Below are 20,227 nucleotides of genomic sequence, written 5' to 3' on the forward strand. Positions count from 1 at the left end.
TGGGCTATATTACATGTATATAGTTGACTATGGGCTATATTACATGAATATAGTGACTATGGGCTATATTATACGTATAGAGATGACTATGGGCTATATTACATGTATATAGTTGACTATGGGCTATATTACATGTATATAGTTGACTATGGGCTATATTACCTGTATATAGTTGACTGGGCTATATTACATGTATATAGTGACTATGGGATATATTACATGTATATAGTTGACTATGGGCTATATTACACGTATATAGTGACTATGGGCTATATTACATGAATATAGTGACTATGGGCTATATTACATGTATATAGTGACTATGGGATATATTACACGTATATAGTTGACTATGGGCTATATTACATGTATATAGTTGACTATTGGCTATATTACATGTATATAGTTGACTATGGGCTATATTACATGTATATAGTAACTATGGGCTATATTACATGTATATAGTTGACTATGGGCTATATTACATGTACATGTATATAGTGACTATGGGATATATTACATGTATATAGTTGACTATTGGCTATATTACATGTATATAGTTGACTATGGGCTATATTACATGTATATAGTGACTATGGGCTATATTACATGTATATAGTTGACTATGGGCTATATTACATGTATATAGTGACTATGGGATATATTACATGTATATAGTTGACTATGGGCTATATTACACGTATATAGTGACTATGGGCTATATTACACGTATATAGTGACTATGGGCTATATTACATGTATATACTATATACTAGCGACCATTTTCATTTGAATAATTTTCCATTTACACGCCCATAGTAATGTCCCCACCAAATACCAAGGCAATCAGTCTGGTGTTTTTTGACTTTAAGTCGTTCACACACACACACACACACCCTCAGTTCAGTTGTGCTAAAAATCAATCAACCAACCTACCAACTAACCAATCAATCAATCACAATATTTGTATAGTATCAAAATCCAGTAGAAAGTAATTATCTATGATGCTGAATAAAAGTCAGTAATGGTTTGGATAAAGAAGATTAATAAAAATACCGCCAATGGCGTTGTAGCACAACTGTACAGTTTTTAAAAATGTTTATCCATATGCTAGTCCATGCTAGGTATAGGTGTTCATTTGCTGAATGACTATCGAGTTGCTTATCCAACCATGTTGCAATCTTTATGATATATATACCATCTTTTCGCTGTTGCTATGGGCGTGGTCATGTTGTTAGATATATTTGCATATATTTGTGTATGTTTTTGTTCCATTGTGTATGAATTCCTGATATTGTCTTTGCAATATACGTGATCATTTGGCAGTTGCCATGGGTGTGGTCTTGTTGCTAGGCGAATTTACATACATTTTTTGAATGTTTATTCAATTGTCTAGTAAACCCTGTTGTTATCTTTGTGAAATACACCACTGTTTGGCTGTTGCTATGGGCGTGGTCATGGTTACTAGGGTATTTGCATACATATTTTGAATGTTTATTCATTTGTCTTTCTATTCCTGTTATCTTCGCAATAGACGTGATTATTTGGCTGTTGCTATGGGCGTGGTCTTGTTGCTAGGCAAATTTACATACATTTTTTGAATGTTTATTCAATTGTCTATTAAACCCTGTTGCTATCTTTGTGAAATACACCACCGTTTTGCTGTTGCTATGGGCGTGGTCATGGTTGCTAGGGTATTTGCATACTTTTTTGAATGTTTACTCACTTGCCTACCAGATGATGTTGTTATTTGACCAAAATATACTGCCATTTGGTTGTTGCTAAAGGGCGTGGTCATGGTCGCTAGGGCCAATTTTGTCAAAATGTTTTGAAGAAAATCTGCAGAATAACAGTTTCAGAAACATCTAGCCAAGTTTCAGACTCATTGACCGAGTACTTTTTGAGATATAAGTTTTTGACCAAAAATGAACATTCTTACACCTAATTTGCATATCACTCATGGAATCATTGTATGCTTAATACTTCTTCGTCCATACATCTCTAGATGCATTCTCATTAAATTTCAGCCCAATCTGCTCAGTAGTTTTGGAATTATAGATTTTTAACCAAAAAGACACATTTTTAGCCCTAATTTGCATATCACTGATGGAATCATCATGTCATGAACAAATCTTACTTTACACCACCTTAAGAATGTTCCCACCAAATTTCGCAATAATCTGCCCAGTAGTTTCTGAGTTTAAGTTTTTTGACCAAAAATCACATTTTTTGACCCAAATCACACACCTGTGATGCGATCATTTTGATTTGAACAATTTCCCAACTAGACACCCAAGGTAATGGACCTACCAAATATCATGGCAATCGGTTCAGCAGTTTTTGACTTTAAGTTGTTTACACACACACACACACATCCACACACACACACACACACACACACACACACACACACACAGACAGACAGACGCCGGGCGATCCCTATAGCACTACTGAACCTCAGTTCAGTTGTGCTAAAAACCACTATATGTGACTCAGTGTATTCTTTTACTTCAAATGAAACACAGCAGATGATGTTAGCAACAGATCTGTATTTTATTTAAAACAGGTCACATTAGCAAAAGAACCATCCAAAGCAATTGCACATTATTACTATAATACGTGTGATAAAGTGAAGTTAACAATAAATGTACTATGGAATCACTGACAATTCAATATAAAGTCTGCATTTTACAGTTCAACACTCCATGTACAATACAACCACTACACTAACAGTAACACCAACTGAGGGCACTATTACATTATCAGCGTTTCACTTTGTACTTTAGACCATTATGGTAACATTTTCAATTATAAGCCACAGAAGTATAAATACTTCATGAAACAAGAAATACTCTTACACAAAAAGACCATAGAAGAATTATAGAACACTTTCTTGTTACTTGTCTTGTCTCTGACTAAAGAACTAAGTTGTATATATCATCCATTGTTGGTCCTTACTTATTATAACATATGTTATGTCAAACCATTCACACCTGCATTTTTGAGAATGGATGTTTGAGGATGCCCTGACAGTGTATTTCATTCGAATATTCTGAATATTCTTACTTATGGTTGGGGGGGGGGGGGGGGGGGTTCAAATTATAGGACATATTCCTCTTTGGAATTCTACATAACAAATACCTACTATATGAGCTTTGTAATGTTATATCTTATATATCTTGTCTATCATTATCATTCACAATAAATCAAACTCTGAATGTGTGGTAATCATTATTCACCAATGTGTGGGCAAATATTGATTCTACTTGATGTATTATCAGAAAAACAAAAGAATAAAGAGTTTAGCCACTAGGAGTGCTCATTAGGAGTGAGGGCCATGATAGCCAAGTATTATATATTATATCCTCCTTTGAACAAATCATCATTTTCCAGTGTTTTATGACAAAAGTTGCTTTCAATCTCAACTAGTAAAATTCTGCTTACTTTATTTTAGAACATGGAATTATTTTCGCCACATTATTTTCATTACTTAATATACTGCTGTATGATTTTAGTCAGCAATTGTTGTCATCTCATGAAATGTTTATCATAAAATGATTAGAAGGTGAGATATGGTGTATTGGATTTATACATTCTTTGTTTCAGTCATTGGCAGTAACAATTCTTGAGAGCTTAATATGTTTACAGTAATAATAATAACGATAATAGGAAAGGTGGTAATCTATATAGAATGCGTCTAAGCAAAGCTGTAGGTGCAGAAGTGAGTTGATAATTTTAGTTTAGAAAGAGTGAAAGAAGGAAGATTTCAACTAAATCCATAAAACATTGGCAATCAGTTAGACATGGAAATATACAATTCTAACTAAACCATGATTTACAATGTGGATTTATCTTTGTAGATTCAAATAATGACTTGTAAAAGTATCAACACATTCACTGTGGGCAGCTCAATAACTGTAAATGTTCAATCAGCCAATCAGAGTCTGTTTCACATTGTCCATAGCTCTACTCAGTAGATGGAAGTCTGTTTCTCATTGGCTATACAATAGGTAAGCATAGGTCAATCAATGTCCATCTTGCTTTATAGCTCCTTAATGGAGTAATTAAGTCATTTATTGGATATTCAGTGAATATTGAGTTTGTTACATCTTACTAGAGTTTAGTATACTTCTCATACAGAGTCCACTTTAAAGGCTCTCAATGTGAGAATGCAATATCAGAGAAGTATTGAAGTACATCATCAATAGTAAATTCTAATGTTATGTGAGCACCTGGATAACACCGTTCTATAATGGCTTCAAAGTATTTATATTGACGAATAAACTCATCTTGCGTGGAGTGCCATACAACCTGTGTAATGAAATAAGATAAGTCAGCTATACATTGTAAGTTACCATGGAAACAAAAACCATGTAAACACCATCATACCATGTTGGGTCAATACGACATGTAAACACACTCACATCATATTCAGGTAAAAGTGTATGTAAATTTGTAAGATTACAGAATTGTCTAATAGATTATACTACTTGCAAGAGGATATGTAACTTTTCTTAAATTGTATCTACTCTCTCTGTTATATCTCCTTATTCAACGTGTCAGTGTCATCACTTTTCTGGTAATTTTCACATCATATGTAAGTGTTGGAATTTTCACATCATTTGAAAGTGTTGGAATTTTCAAAAGTTGTTATAAATATTCTATAAATTGGAAAACATAATGTTTACTATGTAAAATGTATTATTAAGTTGTTATAATGTATTAATAATAGTACTAGGTAACTATGACAACTTACCTGTAGCAGGTTTTCCTCCTCACATAAAGTCTTTTCTATTTTCCTGTTTAAGTGCTCAAGTCCTTTCTTTACCTGCCACAAAATGACATAAAATAAATAATTAAACACATTGATATTCAGAAAATGCCATTCACGATATGAGTCAAATAAACCAAAAAAAGCTGCTCTTACTGAGCAGCTGCTACATTGGTTAATACATTTATGTAACTTAGTAGCACACATCAGCAGGCTAACTTTGTAAATGCCCATAATCCTGATGCAGTCTTAAGATATTGCTTAATTAGTTGATTTCATTGATATGCAAATTTCCCTAATTAACATGAACAGATCTCTCTCAAAAACTAATCAGGTCTAACCATTACCCCAAACATTATAGGTACTAAATTTCATTATAATTGAGCCAGCTGTTTTTAAGAAAATGGTGACACAGACACAGACACAGAAGGACGCATGACAGACACACAGACAGACATCCCCCTTTTAATACCCCCTGTACCCTTACGGGGGGTAAAAATGACTATTGAGTACCATATAACTACTAAAACTCCAAACATAGAAAAGAAATGAATGTAATTGTAAATATTGGACCCACCTCTTTGCCTGGATATTCCTTGATAACTTTCCTCAATTCTTGTTTACTAAATGCTAACTGATATCCCACCTCTTCTTCTTTCACACCTTGAGCTACACGTGCTTCAATGCCTTCAAAAAAATTCTGACAAATGAAAATAAAACGATTATTGTCACCGTTTAGACAAGTCAAAAACAGAAGAATTTCATTTATAAGTACTAATGGCATTACAAAACAAGTCATTGAAAATGACATAGGCCCCGCTATGATTGGGTTTTAAGGACCTGGCAGTTTATGTTGTCATTTTCAAACCTGGTTAATGTTGTTTGGCCTCATATGGTTGTTTTTGATATCACTACTCTGTTCAAGCATGTCTGAGTTATGGCTTTGGACATGAAACCTGCACCAACAAAATGGCTGTCAGGCAGCCATATCGGATTGTATCATGACGAAAATGGATATGCACATGTATGTCATAGAACACTGTGCTAATACCAACTTTGAATGAGATCTGTTCAAGCATGTCTGAGTTATGGCTTTGGACAGGGAAAATTCGCAAACAAAATGGCTGCTAGGTGGCCATATTGGATCGTATCATAAAACAAATTGACGTGTATATGTATGCCATTGTATGTTGCCCCTGTACCAAGTTTGAAAAAAATCGGTCCAGGCACCTCCAAGAAACGGCTGTGGACGGACGGATGGACGGACGGAACCCAATCCATAAGTCCCCGTCCGGACTTCATCCGCTGGGGACTAATAAACTTGAATGTCTACAGACATTAACTGTGACCTTTGACACCAAATAGAATTGTGGGAGAAACTAATATGATAGTACAATGTCACTGTCAATGAGGTGAAAGTGAATAGAGATGGACACAAAAATCAATTTAAATAATGGCTAAATCTCACATTTGAATGTCAGTACCAGCATTTTATATGACATTATATTTCACATTTTAAATATTTCCTGTTCTATAGTTGATGTCCTATACTAAACTTATAGATCTTACACAACATACATTTGTTCTGAAATCACAGAAAACGGTTGAAAGAAAATGTCAGAGAACCGAGTTTGCTGAAACGCCATGGTACTCATTCATACACAGACTTAGTTTTCTAATGATCTTCCCAGTGAGGTAGTAACATAAATAATCATGGTACTTACACTTAGTTTTTCTAATGGTCTTCCCAGTGAGGTGGTAACATAGGATTGTAAGTGATCATGATATTTCTGTCTGGCTTCCTTCTTTTCATTCTCTAAGTGGGATATCTTTAGTTTTTGTAAAATGGCTGAAGACATAAACAATTTGATCACATACATTTATGTATTTTCATAAACTTTGTACAGAATGATATTATTTTGAAAGAGTTGAATTAACATATTATTTTATTTTTCAGTTCTGCCTTGTTAATTAAGTTGTAATATCAGTCAAATGGTGGGTAATATTGCATTATTTCCTACATTGTATACTGTTACCCGGTATACCAATCTCTTTCTTTGTAAACTGTTGTCTTGAACAGTCACTACCTGAACATTTGTTACGTTTGCATGTATGTGTACATATCAACAAATTTGATAGTTCTGTGTTAAAGTACATGTTTATGAAGGCCCACAAAGGGTGGTACAAATCACTGAAGTTGTAACACTGAAGAAGTCATATACAAAAATAGTTGCAACTACATAACTACAGTTAAAAGAATTGACACTGGATTCAAAGGATATTATGACCTATTGTACTTACCTGACAAATGGTGGAAGTTCTCTATGGGAGGCAAATAAAAACATAAATACATATTAAAAATTGCCACAATTTCAATTCTATAAGTCTTAGACATGTATGATGTAGACAATGTGTAGTACATTTTATGTAATTTATTTAACACTAGAAGGGTGGCCTTCAGACAAGGGATCACTTTTATGGCTGAAAGCCATGAAGATACTTTGTTTTATGTACTTGTACAACTTTTAGAAACCAAGCTGATGACTGCCACTATGGTTAGATTACTAATTTGTCATTCTACCAAAAGGTCATTCACAGAGTGAGATGATGGTGTGCTCCTTTTCAGCGATAACATTTATTTTGATGTGTAGTGTATATTAGCTTTATACTGTGATGGCAGTGGATACACATCACACAAACTGTTCATTGTCAGTGGATACACATCACACAAACTGTTCATTGTCAGTGGATACACATCACACAAACTGTTCATTGTCAGTGGATACACATAATAATAATAATAATAATAATAATAGTTTATTGTTTAAAGACCACTACACAAACATGTCTCAGCGGTCTGAACATTACAAAATGAGAAAGACTAGCAAAAGAGCAACAACAACAAAAATCTAGCATAAGAACACAATGAATAGTTTAAAAGCGTCTCTAAAAACAAAATCGGATTTAAAAATTGTATAGTTACTTTAATAATACTTTAATGATATCTTAATTACCACTCAGTCCTATTCAATCCATAGAGGATTAATTAACTTTAAGCTACCAAACATGACAACATCTCTTGGTACACTTTTAACTTACCAAACATGACAACATCTCTAGGTACACTTTTAACTTACCAAACATGACAACATCTCTAGGCTTTTAACTTACTAAACATGACAACATCTCTAGGCTTTTAACTTACCAAACATGACAACATCTCTAGGCTTTTAACTTACCAAACATGACAACATCTCTAGGTACACTTTTAACTTACCAAACATGACAACATCTCTAGGCTTTTAACTTACCAAACATGACATCTCTAGGTACTCTTTTAACTTACCAAACATGACAACATCTCTAGGGGTTTTGTTGTGTTCCATTGTACTTTTTTAACTTACCAAACATGACAACATCTCCAGGCTTTAACTTACCAAACATGACAACATCTTTAGGTGTTTTGTTGTACTTTTTTAACTTACCAAACATGACAACATCTCTAGGCGTTTTGTTGTGTTCCATAGTACTTTTTTAACTTACCAAACACAATATCTCTAGGTACTCTTTTAACTTACCAAACATGACAACATCTCTAGTTACTCTTTTAACTTACCAAACATGACAACATCTCTAGGTACACTTTTAACTTACCAAACATGACAACATCTCTAGGTACTCTTTTAACTTACCAAACATGACAACATCTCTAGGTGTTTTGTTGTGTTCCATAGTACTTTATTAACTTACCAAACACAACATCTCCAGGTATTCTTTTAACTTACCAAACATGACAACATCTCTAGTTACTCTTTTAACTTACCAAACATGACAACATCTCTAGTTACTCTTTTAACTTACCAAACATGACAACATCTCTAGGTACACTTTTAACTTACCAAACATGACAACATCTCTAGGTGTTTTGTTGTGTTCCATAGTACTTTATTAACTTACCAAACACAACATCTCTAGGTACTCTTTTAACTTACCAAACATGACAACATCTCTAGTTACTCTTTTAACTTACCAAACATGACAACATCTCTAGTTACTCTTTTAACTTACCAAACATGACAACATCTCTAGTTACTCTTTTAACTTACCAAACATGACAACATCTCTAGGTGTTTTGTTGTGTTCTATAGCTACTCTTTCAACTGATTCATAGATTGCTTGGATCAATTTAGTGTAGGCCTTGTCAAGATCTCCACGTCTATCAGATCCTTTGAATATGGTCTCTGCCTGTTCTGCAAACTCCTATTTAAGAAGGAATTACAAAATTAATATATTTACAGTACCACAACAAATGTTATGACTGACCCATACTACTGTATATTTTATTAGCCCTGGTACAGTTCTATGAATCTCCCTACTGTATATTTTATTAGCCCTGGTACAGTTCTATGAATCTCCCTACTGTACATTTTATTAGCCCTGGTAAAGTTCTATGAATCTCCCTACTGTACATTTTATTAGCCCTGGTACAGTTCTATGAATCTCCCTACTGTACATTTTATTAGCCCTGGTACAGTTCTATGAATCTCCCTACTGTACATTTTATTAGCCCTGGTACAGTTCTATGAATCTCCCTACTGTATATTTTATTAGCCCTGGTACAGTTCTATGAATCTCCCTGAATTCTCAGGAGAATATTTAATCCATGTTGTAAGAAATATGAAATATTAGTTACATTTTCCTGATTTGCTAATTGAAGCTATCTCTCAACCTTTGACTTGCTGACATCTGACCTTTGGCATAGAAAGCATTCTGGGAGAAAATAACATAACTGTAAATTTTTAACAAACTCTAAATTACTGTAAAATTAATATAAAAATTACTTTCCTGTCGTGAAACAACAACACAATAGACTCACTTACTAAGTCATATCACTAAACGATTGCATAATGTTGCACAAGCTCAATAAGCAGCCTTTGTTTGTTTAGGACAAAACCCCTCCCAGAAACAAACATTCACAAGTGCGACATTAACATGTTTACATCTGAAGTAAACCATGATGAAAATTGTAGCTGTCATACCCCTTTGATTGATACAATGTAAAAACATGATATAAACATGAATTTCCAACCTTATGAACCTGTTTACTGAGATGATGGTAAACACATAATCATTGCAATACTCCTGGAAACCTAGCACTGTATCTGAGTTGTCATATTAGAAGTTAATTTTTATCAACTTGTCAACATCTCAGTATGTAGTAAATACTGAACTTGTTATCATTGAAGGCATGAACATTTTTGAAATTTGGTTAGAAGTGTGAAAATGAAGTTCAGCAATTGCATTGATGCCAGACCCCTCCCCAAAACGAATGAAGTTCGCTTATTGAGCTTGTATGACATTTTGCAATCATCCCTAAGGGAACTCCATATTACTATCACAATTAGTCTATCTTTCATAATTTCATTATTACATCAACAGGAATGAGTGTTACTCGGAAATTACAGTTGAAAAAATAACAAACTTACTTCAAACTTGTACACAAAGCTTATAATTCCACACTTGCTCTTCTTGGACACTTTAGTTTCTTCTATTGCACGGATTTGATTTTGCTTTAAGAAGTCAAACAAAAGAATTATTGTAACTGGAGAATGCTGTAAACAATACAACTCTATTGAGAATGCTGTAAACAATACAACTCTATTAAGAATGCTGTAAACAATACAACTCTATTGAGAATGCTGTAAACAATACAACTCTATTGAGAATGCTAAATATATTAAATATAATAATATCACTCTCTTAACAGTCTCAGTTGATGGTTTGCAATACAACTAATAGCTATCACCATGAATGACTATCGCCACAGAGTTCAATGCATGACTATTGCCACAGAGTTCAATGCATGACTATCGCCACAGAGTTCAATGCATGACTACCACCACAGAGTTCAATGAATGACTACCACCACAGAGTTCAATGCATGACTACTGCCACAGAGTTCAATGCATGACTACCACCACAGAGTTCAATGAATGACTATCACCACAGAGTGCAATGAATGACTACCACCAGAGTTCAATGAATGACTACCACCAGAGTTCAATGAATGACTATCACCACAGAGTGCAATGAATGACTACCACCACACAGTTCAATGAATGACTACCACCACAGAGTTCAATGAATGATTATCACCACAGAGTTCAATGAATGACTACTACCACAGAGTTCAATGAATGACTACCACCACAGAGTTCAATGAATGACTATCACCACAGAGTTCAATGAATGACTACCACCACCAGAGTTCAATGAATGACTACTACCACAGAGTTCAATGAATGACTACTACCACAGAGTTCAATGAATGACTATCACCACAGAGTTCAATGAATGACTACCACCACAGAGTTCAATGAATGACTACCACCACAGAGTTCAATGAATGACTATCACCACAGAGTTCAATGAATGACTACCACCACACAGTTCAATGAATGACTACCACCACAGAGTTCAATGAATGACTATCACCACAGAGTTCAATGACTACCACCACACAGTTCAATGCATGACTACTGCCATAGCGTTCAATGAATGACTATCACCACAGAGTTCAATGAATGACTATCACCACAGAGTTCAATGAATGACTATCACCACAGAGTGCAATGAATGACTACCACCACACAGTTCAATGAATGACTACCATCACACAGTTCAACTCTCCTAGTCTGGTATGTAATACTGCTATGTAGTTGGCAAATGGTCCTCACCATCAAACAGAAGGCTGGTTTTATAGTAGCTGTTACACACTCAACAAATGAATTAAACCCAAGACAGACTATTTAACTAAGTTTGGATGGCATACTTACAATGAATTTATCAAACATCCTTTTCACTTGTACCAGTTTGTTAGCTAACACCACTGGTAGGAACTGGCTGGTTTCTTTACCTTGTGCCACTTTAGGTCCAATACGAACCAACATGTACATACAGTTACTGAAATATAAGTACATATCGATTAGTTGACATTTAAAAGTGTACCAAATATAAAACAAATGTTAACCAGGGTACTCTTAATAAACATCAATATAGACAATTCTTCTTTCTACTGTTTCATCCATTTTATAGAAGTATCACTTTATCAATTTACTATTTTATAGAATTATCACTTTATCACTTTACTATTTTATAGAAATATCACTTTATCACTTTACTATTTTATAGAAGTATCACTTTATCAATTTACTATTTTATAGAAGTATCACTTTATCACTTTACTATTTTATAGAAATATCACTTTATCACTTTACTATTTTATAGAAGTATCACTTTATCAATTTACTATTTTATAGAAGTATCACTTTATCACTTTACTATTTTATAGAAATATCACTTTATCACTTTACTATTTTATAGAAGTATCACTTTATCACTTTACTATTTTATAGAAGTATCACTTTATCACTTTACTATTTTATAGAAGTATCACTTTATCAATTTACTATTTTATAGAATTATCACTTCATCACTTTACTATTTTATAGAAATATCACTTTATCACTTTACTATTTTATAGAAATATCACTTTATCAATTTACTATTTTATAGAAATATCACTTCATCACTTTACTATTTTATAGAATTATCACTTCATCAATTTACTATTTTATAGAAATATCACTTTATCAATTTACTATTTTATAGAAATATCACTTCATCACTTTACTATTTTATAGAAGTATCACTTTATCAATTTACTATTTTATAGAAATATCACTTTATCACTTTACTATTTTATAGAAGTATCACTTTATCACTTTACTATTTTATAGAAGTATCACTTTATCACTTTACTATTTTATAGAAGTATCACTTTATCACTTTACTATTTTATAGAATTATCACTTCATCACTTTACTATTTTATAGAATTATCACTTCATCACTTTACTATTTTATAGAAATATCACTTTATCACTTTACTATTTTATAGAAGTATCACTTTATTTTGAGTACAAGTTAAATCAAGAGATTCCTCTGTGTGTTTCTTAATTGTGTTATTGGGGAGATACAGGTTTGCTGGAGATAAATGGCAACCTATTTTAAAATGAATGGTTCTAAGTAAATAGTGATAATTATCTAAAATAACATATTTTCAGAAAAAGCAACTATGTGAATTTATTGTCACATTGTTTACTTGAAAAGATGACTTTTCTTTATTTCTATACAACGTTATATTAAAAAATACCGCCAATGGCGTTGTAGCACAACTGTAGTTTTTAAAAATGTTTATCCATATGCTAGTCTATGCTAACAATAGGTGTTTATTTGCTGAATAACTATCCAGTTGCCTATCCAACCATGTTGTTATCTTTACGATAAATGCTATCATTTGGCTGTTGCTATGGGCGTGGTCATGTTGTTAGATATATTTGCATACATTTGTGTATGTTTTTGTTCACTTGTGTATGAATTCCTGATATTGTCTTTGCAATATACGTGATCATTTGGCTGTTGCTATGGGCGTGGTCTTGTTGCTAGGAAAATTTACATACATTTTTTGAATGTTTATTCAATTGTCTATTAAACCCTGTTGTTATCTTTGTGAAATACACCACCGTTTGGCTGTTGCTATGGGCGTGGTCATGGTTACTAGGGTATTTGCATACATTTTTTGAATGTTAATTCATCTGTCTTTCTATTCCTGTTGTTATCTTTGCAATATACGTGATTATTTGGCTGTTGTTATGGGCGTGGTCTTGTTGCTATGCAAATTTACATACATTTTTTGGATGTTTATTCAATTATCTATTAAACCCTGTTGTTATCTTTGTGAAATACACCACCGTTTGGCTGTTGCTATGGGCGTGGTCATGGTTGCTAGGGTATTTGCATACATTTTTTGAATGTTTACTCACTTGCTTACCAGATGATGTTGTTATTTGACCAAAATATACTGCCATTTGGTTGTTGCTAAGGGCGTGGTCATGGTCGCTAGGGCCAATTTTGTCAAAATGTTTTTAAGAAAATCTGCAGAATAACAGTTTCAGAAACATCTCGCCAAGTTTCAGACTAATTGACCAAGTACTTTTTGAGATATAAGTTTTTGACCAAAAATGAACATTTTTACACCTAATTTGCATATCACTCATGGAATCATGGTAAGCTTAACATTTCTTCGTCCATACATCCCTAGATACATTCCCATTAAATTTCAGCCCAATCTGCTCAGTAGTTTTAGAATTATAGATTTTTAACCAAAAAGACACATTTTTAGCCCTAATTTGCATATCACTGATGGAATCATCCCGTCATGAACAAATCTTACTTTACACCACCTTAAGAATGTTCCCACCAAATTTCGCACCAATCTGCCCAGTAGTTTCTGAGTTTAAGTTTTTTGACCAAAAATCACATTTTTTGACCCAAATCACACACCTGGGATGCGATCATTTTGATTTGAACAATTTCCCAACTAGACACCCAAAGTAATGGACCCACCAAATATCGTGGCAATCGGTTCAGCGGTTTTTGACTTTAGGGAGTGTACAGTTTTAACTTCCAGGGGGGGGGGGCGGAGGATTTTCAGGGGGGGCCACCAATTTTTCTCAAGAAAAATTAGGGGGGGCTAAACAAAAATTTCACTATTTGTTAGGGGGGGGGGTCACAAAAAAAAAACCTAAACCTGAATGTCAGGATGGACAAGTGCCAGATATGTATATAAAATAAAATATAGGCAAAACCCAACACTTGACTGTGCACAATGTCCTACAGAAGTAGCATTTAACATGGATTGATGATAAAACAGTGCACAAACCTATTAAATCACAATATTTGTATTCAGTGAAACAAAAATTGACCGGCGACTCTGCCACTTCTCAAGGTAACTTTCCCATGAAATTGTGTAGGACTTGTTTCATCACAATCACTGTCTGAGATATCAGCCGTGCTTGAAGTTTCAGAGTTATCAGAAAAACAATCATCACTTTCTATAACACCTATTATAGCATTTTCACTTTCAGAGTCACTACTATTTGTATCACTGATGTCTGTAGTTGTAGTTTGAAGTTCATTTGCAGTCACTTTTCTTGACCTAAATTCAGGTGTTCCAAGTATGTGTGTTGATATTATGTCTACTTTTTCTCCTTTTAATTTTCTATATTTTGGCAATTTATGCTTGTCTTGATATTTATCCAGCTCTTTTACGTTCAGTTTTTCTAGAGATCCACTTATGAATAACTGCAACCAGTCATAGTCATTATAATTCTTGTTTTCTCTTTTCTTCTGTGCCTCTAACCGATGTCTGGATCTAATGTTTTTCATCCTCTCCAAATTTCTCAAATGTTCAATGTAGTTTTTGACACTGTTCACACTGACAATATATTTCTCAGCAAAACGAGAAATAGCAGCTTCATCATTTAATTGTTTTGAAACATAGAGCTTTTTTAAGTTAGCACGTGGTTGGTAGTCATCAACAGTTCGATTTGTGTTTGGTGTTTCAAACACATCCATATAATGACCTGGGTTGTGCATATCTGGCATAGGATGTGGTATTCTGTTCATAGATGGCGATACCCAATCTGTAGTGGAACAGTAACTGCACTTTGAGCCATTTTGTATACATGAATCCCTAATAAATTCCATATAGAGCTCACCAATATTGTAATGGGTTTCAATAAATTTGCTAATTTTCTCCATGTATGAACTGCCAGGAATTTGTTTCTTTTTAACTTCTGACATTGACACGATTAAAAAAAAACATATCCTCTTCTTTATCTGTTACATATGCTTTAATGTATTGTGATAACACGGGTGCATCGTCACAGCGCTCCTGAACTTCTCGTGCTACTTCCAAGGCATTTTTTTCCATTCTTTCCTCTTCATGGGTTTCATATTCTTCAAGTGACAGGCTACTTATTTGTTCTTCACTTAATCCATGAAAACGTTCATAGCGTTCCCACTCTATTTTACCCCCATCACAAATGGCATCACTCATAAAAATATTATTCAACCCTTTGAAGTGATACATGTACTGCCCCCCCCCCCCCCCCTCGGCGCATCAGTTTACTAAAGTCTCTTGAAATATAGTCCAGAAGTGTTTTATATTTTGCGTAGAGATAATATGAATACTATAATATAGGAAGGGTCTTAATATGTATTTCAATCTTAAATAACATGTTTTCCATTTGCACTGCAATTAAAAATGTTTCTAAAATGTGTAATTTATGAAGTGTTTAAATTAATAATAAATGATTGTGTGACAACCACTGCAAATTAATCCTAAAATTTGAATATGTTCACATGGTAAAAAGTTTCCTCATGGTGCAATTTTGCACTATTTTTTCCAAACCTGTGATAAATAAGTAATATTTATATATATTTACTTGTTCATTTATTTGCTAATTTATTTATGTCAGTGATGGGCTAAAAATCCAAGAAAAAGTGTAGCCAGACCAGTAGTCTATTCTGTCACCCCTCAGTTGTAAGTAGACATCCTGTCAGCCAATTTAACTTATAATAGTCTTTATTTGTGATTTTATGAGTGTCCATGATTCAACAACTTTGTGCACTGGTTCAATTCTGAAGTAAGTATAAATATGGAATAAGTTAATACATGTAGCAACTGCTGGCAAATCTATGTGTTGCTGTATCTGTGTTTCATCTGTGCGTATTTTTGTTAGTGGTTTCAGGGGGGGGGGGGCCATGAAAAAAAAACAAGAAGTCTTAGGGGGGGGCCAGATAATTTATACCAGTTTTTGTAGGGGGGGCCACCAATAAAAATCCCTTGCTTCATTAGAAATCCTCCGGCCTCCCCCTGGAAATTAAAAATGTACACTCCCTTAAGTTGTTTACACACACACACACATCCACACACACACACACACACACACAGACAGACAGACGCCGGGCGATCCCTATAGCACTACTGAACAAGTTCAGTTGTGCTAAAAATGTAACTTGAAAACGAACCGCAGGGTCATTATATTTCAGGTGTTTTAGATTCTTCCGATTTTTAATATAAACTCAACAAAATTTGATGCTCCTATGAAACATATTCCTTTGTAGTATAACAGTGAAAATGAGGTACTAGGCATAGATTCTAGGCCCATTGCCTCCGACCCCCCCCCCCCCCCCCACAGCTTCCCAGCCTGTTGCCCTGGCCTTTTGCCACCCCCACCCCATAATATATCAATATAGTCCATATCGTCAAGTTAGATTGATCATATCGTCAAGTTAGATTGATCATATCGTCAAGTTAGATTGATCATATCGTCAAGTTAGATTGATCATATCGTCAAGTTAGATTGATCATATCGTCAAGTTAGATTGATCATATCGTCAAGTTAGATTGATCATATCGTCAAGTTAGATTGATCATATCGTCAAGTTAGATTGATCATATCGTCAAGTTAGATTGATCATATCGTCAAGTTAGATTGATCATATCGTCAAGTTAGATTGATCATATCGTCAAGTTAGATTGATCATATCGTCAAGTTAGATTGATCATATCGTCAAGTTAGATTGATCATATCGTCAAGTTAGATTGATCATATCGTCAAGTTAGATTGATCATATCGTCAAGTTAGATTGATCATATCGTCAAGTTAGATTGATCATATCGTCAAGTTAGATTGATCATATCGTCAAGTTAGATTGATCATATCGTCAAGTTAGATTGATCATATCGTCAAGTTAGATTGATCATATCGTCAAGTTAGATTGATCATGAATGTACAGAAGAGTGACTAATACGTCCATAGATTGATCTTGCAAGCATAACGTCTCATCTGTTAACTCATAGAAAACATTTATGATTCTTTGTTGCTATTGAATCTAGTACTGTAATGCAGTTGAACTTCAAAGATTATCTGTGGGGGTGAATATTAAAATAAATTTGGTGAAAAGTGGGGGTGAATATTAAAATAAATTAGGTGAAAAGTGGGGGTGAATATTAAAATAAATTAGGTGAAAATCAGTGTGTACTTAAAGGGAAAATCCAATCAACTACATTTGCACTTTTCGATAGCTCAACTTTGTGTTTTTAACTGATATGTATGTGAACTTTTAGAAATAAAATGAAATGTATTAATTTATGTGACTTTGAAATGTCATATCATCCTAAATGTCCACTGGCATCTAGATCTAGGTGTGTGTAGTAGCTGTTCATTATTGACAAACATACCAAGGTGTAAATATAACGGATGTACTAATCAGTTTCAGCAAGATGGCAAATCATTTTCATCATAACTGATCCACAGAGACAGTATTGTGTAAATTTTGGCTGCAAACTAAAGAAAAAGTGGCACAACTACCATTTGAGTTTATTCGGCACCACTTTAAAACCATATATCTAAACTTTAAACTTCCTAAAAGTACTCTATATTCAACTAAGGGGGCAAAAGGACGGGGCAACAGGCCTGCTTCCAGATTCTAGTTTTGATCACCTCTATATTATTAGTACTTACAAACTATCTGTCTTCTCAGCAAATGCTATAAATGCTGATAATTCACCCTCCAAATTTTGGAACAGCTCACCCATCATATGTCTGAAATAAACACACAAACCATTTTGAAACAAAAAACTCGCTAGTTTTTTTTAAACTAGATTTTCACAATTTTTATTGATGTGGTTTCTATGTCAAGATGAATTTTATAAACTTCACATGTAGATATTTGTTAATTCTGAAAATATACAACTATTTCAATCATGAACCATTAAAACATTTTCCAGTAGACAAGTCATTGTGAATGACATAGTCCCCGCTATAATTGGGTTTTAAGGAATTATCACTACTCTGATCACGCAACAACATTTGTGAACCTAAAACAAACAGACTTAGATATGTTGTGTGTGCTTGTTGGACATGGAATATGCCTCCAACAATAAAGGACTGGTTGGGTATGGGGGATCATATCACGATGAAAATGGAGTCTGAGTTATGGCTTTGGACATGAAAATTCGCAAACAAAATGGCTGCCAGGCAGCCATATTGGATCGTATCACAACGAAAATGGATATGCACATGTATGTCATAGAACACTGTCCTAATACCAACTTTGAATGAGATCTGTTTAAGCATGTCTGAGTTATGGCTTTGGACATGGAAAATTCACAAACAAAATGGCTGGCAGGCAGCCATATTGGATCGTATCATAACGAAAATGGATATACACATGTATGTCATAAAACACTGTCCTAATACCAACTTTGAATGAGATCTGTTCAAGCATGTCTGAGTTATGGCTTTGGACATGAAAATTCACAAACAAAATGGCTGGCAGGCAGCCATATTGGATCGTATCATAACGAAAATGGATATACACATGTATGTCATAGAACACAGTCCTAATACCAACTTTGAATGAGATCTGTTCAAGCATGTCTGAGTTATGGCTTTGGACATGAAAATTCACAAACAAAATGGCTACCAGGCAGCCATATTGGATCGTATCATGAAACAAATTGACGTGCATATGTATGCCATAGTATGTTGCCCCTGTACCAAGTTTGAAAAAAATCGGTCCAGGCATCTCCAAGAAACAGCTGCGGACGGACGGACGGACACACGCACGCACGAACGGACGGACGGACGGACGGACGGACGGACAGACGGAACCCAATCCATAAGTCCCCGTTCCGGACTTCGTCCGCGGGGACTAAAAATGACATCCCTTTGAAATAAAGGAGTCCATATTATTCATCCAACTCAACCTGTCTAAACATGACAATCTCCTGATTTGATCATTATCTTCTCTACCTAAACCAAAAATCTATTACCCGGTAAAGTTACAATGATGTTGATGTCTACTCAGTGTTTCTCCAATTGTCATATATACTGAATGGCATGTTATTAGGATATTCTCTCTTTCCTGTAAAGTAACTATAGATATATTGAACTAAAGTATCAAAACATTTCTCACCTGACTTCATACATTGAACCAAAATATCACAACATCTCTCACCTGACTTCATATATTGAACCAAAGTATCAAAACATTTCTCACCTGACTTCATATATTGAACTAAAGTATCAAAACATCTCTCACCTGACTTCATCATTCATTTTCTTCCTGTAAGAAAACCATGTGATAAATCAATTCAAAGGATCTAGGAGAAAAATACCGCCAATGGCGTTGTAGCACAACTGTACACTTTTTAAAAATGTTTATCCATATGCTAGTCCATGCCAACGATAGGTGTTCATTTGCTGAATGACTATCCAGTTGCCTATCCAACCATGTAGCTATAGTTACAATATATGCTACCATTTGGCTGTTGCTATGGGCATGGTCATGTTGTTAGATATATTTGCATACATTTGTGTATGTTTTTGTTCACTTGTATATGAATTCCTGATATTATCTTTGCAATATGCGAAAGCATTTGGCTGTTGCTATGGGCATGATCTTGTTGCTAGGCATATTTACATACATTTTCTGAATGTTTATTCAATTGTGTATAAATTCCCATTGTTATCTTAGCAAT

At 34.2% G+C, this 20,227-nt stretch overlaps 1 protein-coding gene across 2 annotated transcripts in view; it reads right to left on the reverse strand.

Annotated features, from left to right (window-relative positions):
* Positions 1–2,544: 2,544 nt before the first annotated feature.
* LOC144438527 (exocyst complex component 1-like) overlaps positions 2,545–20,227 on the reverse strand; it is a 67,459-nt gene continuing 49,776 nt past the window's right edge. For both annotated transcript variants that reach the window (XM_078127593.1, XM_078127592.1), the window contains 10 exons: positions 19,789–19,812; positions 18,207–18,287; positions 11,608–11,734; positions 10,258–10,341; positions 8,878–9,031; positions 7,073–7,093; positions 6,496–6,620; positions 5,349–5,471; positions 4,757–4,828; positions 2,545–4,311 (listed from right to left, as the gene is read on the reverse strand). In XM_078127593.1, coding sequence (XP_077983719.1) covers positions 4,159–4,311; positions 4,757–4,828; positions 5,349–5,471; positions 6,496–6,620; positions 7,073–7,093; positions 8,878–9,031; positions 10,258–10,341; positions 11,608–11,734; positions 18,207–18,287; positions 19,789–19,812 — 964 coding nt within the window. In that variant the 3' untranslated portion in view covers positions 2,545–4,158. The remainder of the gene's footprint in view (positions 4,312–4,756; positions 4,829–5,348; positions 5,472–6,495; positions 6,621–7,072; positions 7,094–8,877; positions 9,032–10,257; positions 10,342–11,607; positions 11,735–18,206; positions 18,288–19,788; positions 19,813–20,227) is intronic.

Source organism: Glandiceps talaboti, chromosome 8 (assembly GCF_964340395.1).
Source record: "Glandiceps talaboti chromosome 8, keGlaTala1.1, whole genome shotgun sequence".
Lineage (NCBI taxonomy): Eukaryota > Metazoa > Hemichordata > Enteropneusta > Spengelidae > Glandiceps > Glandiceps talaboti.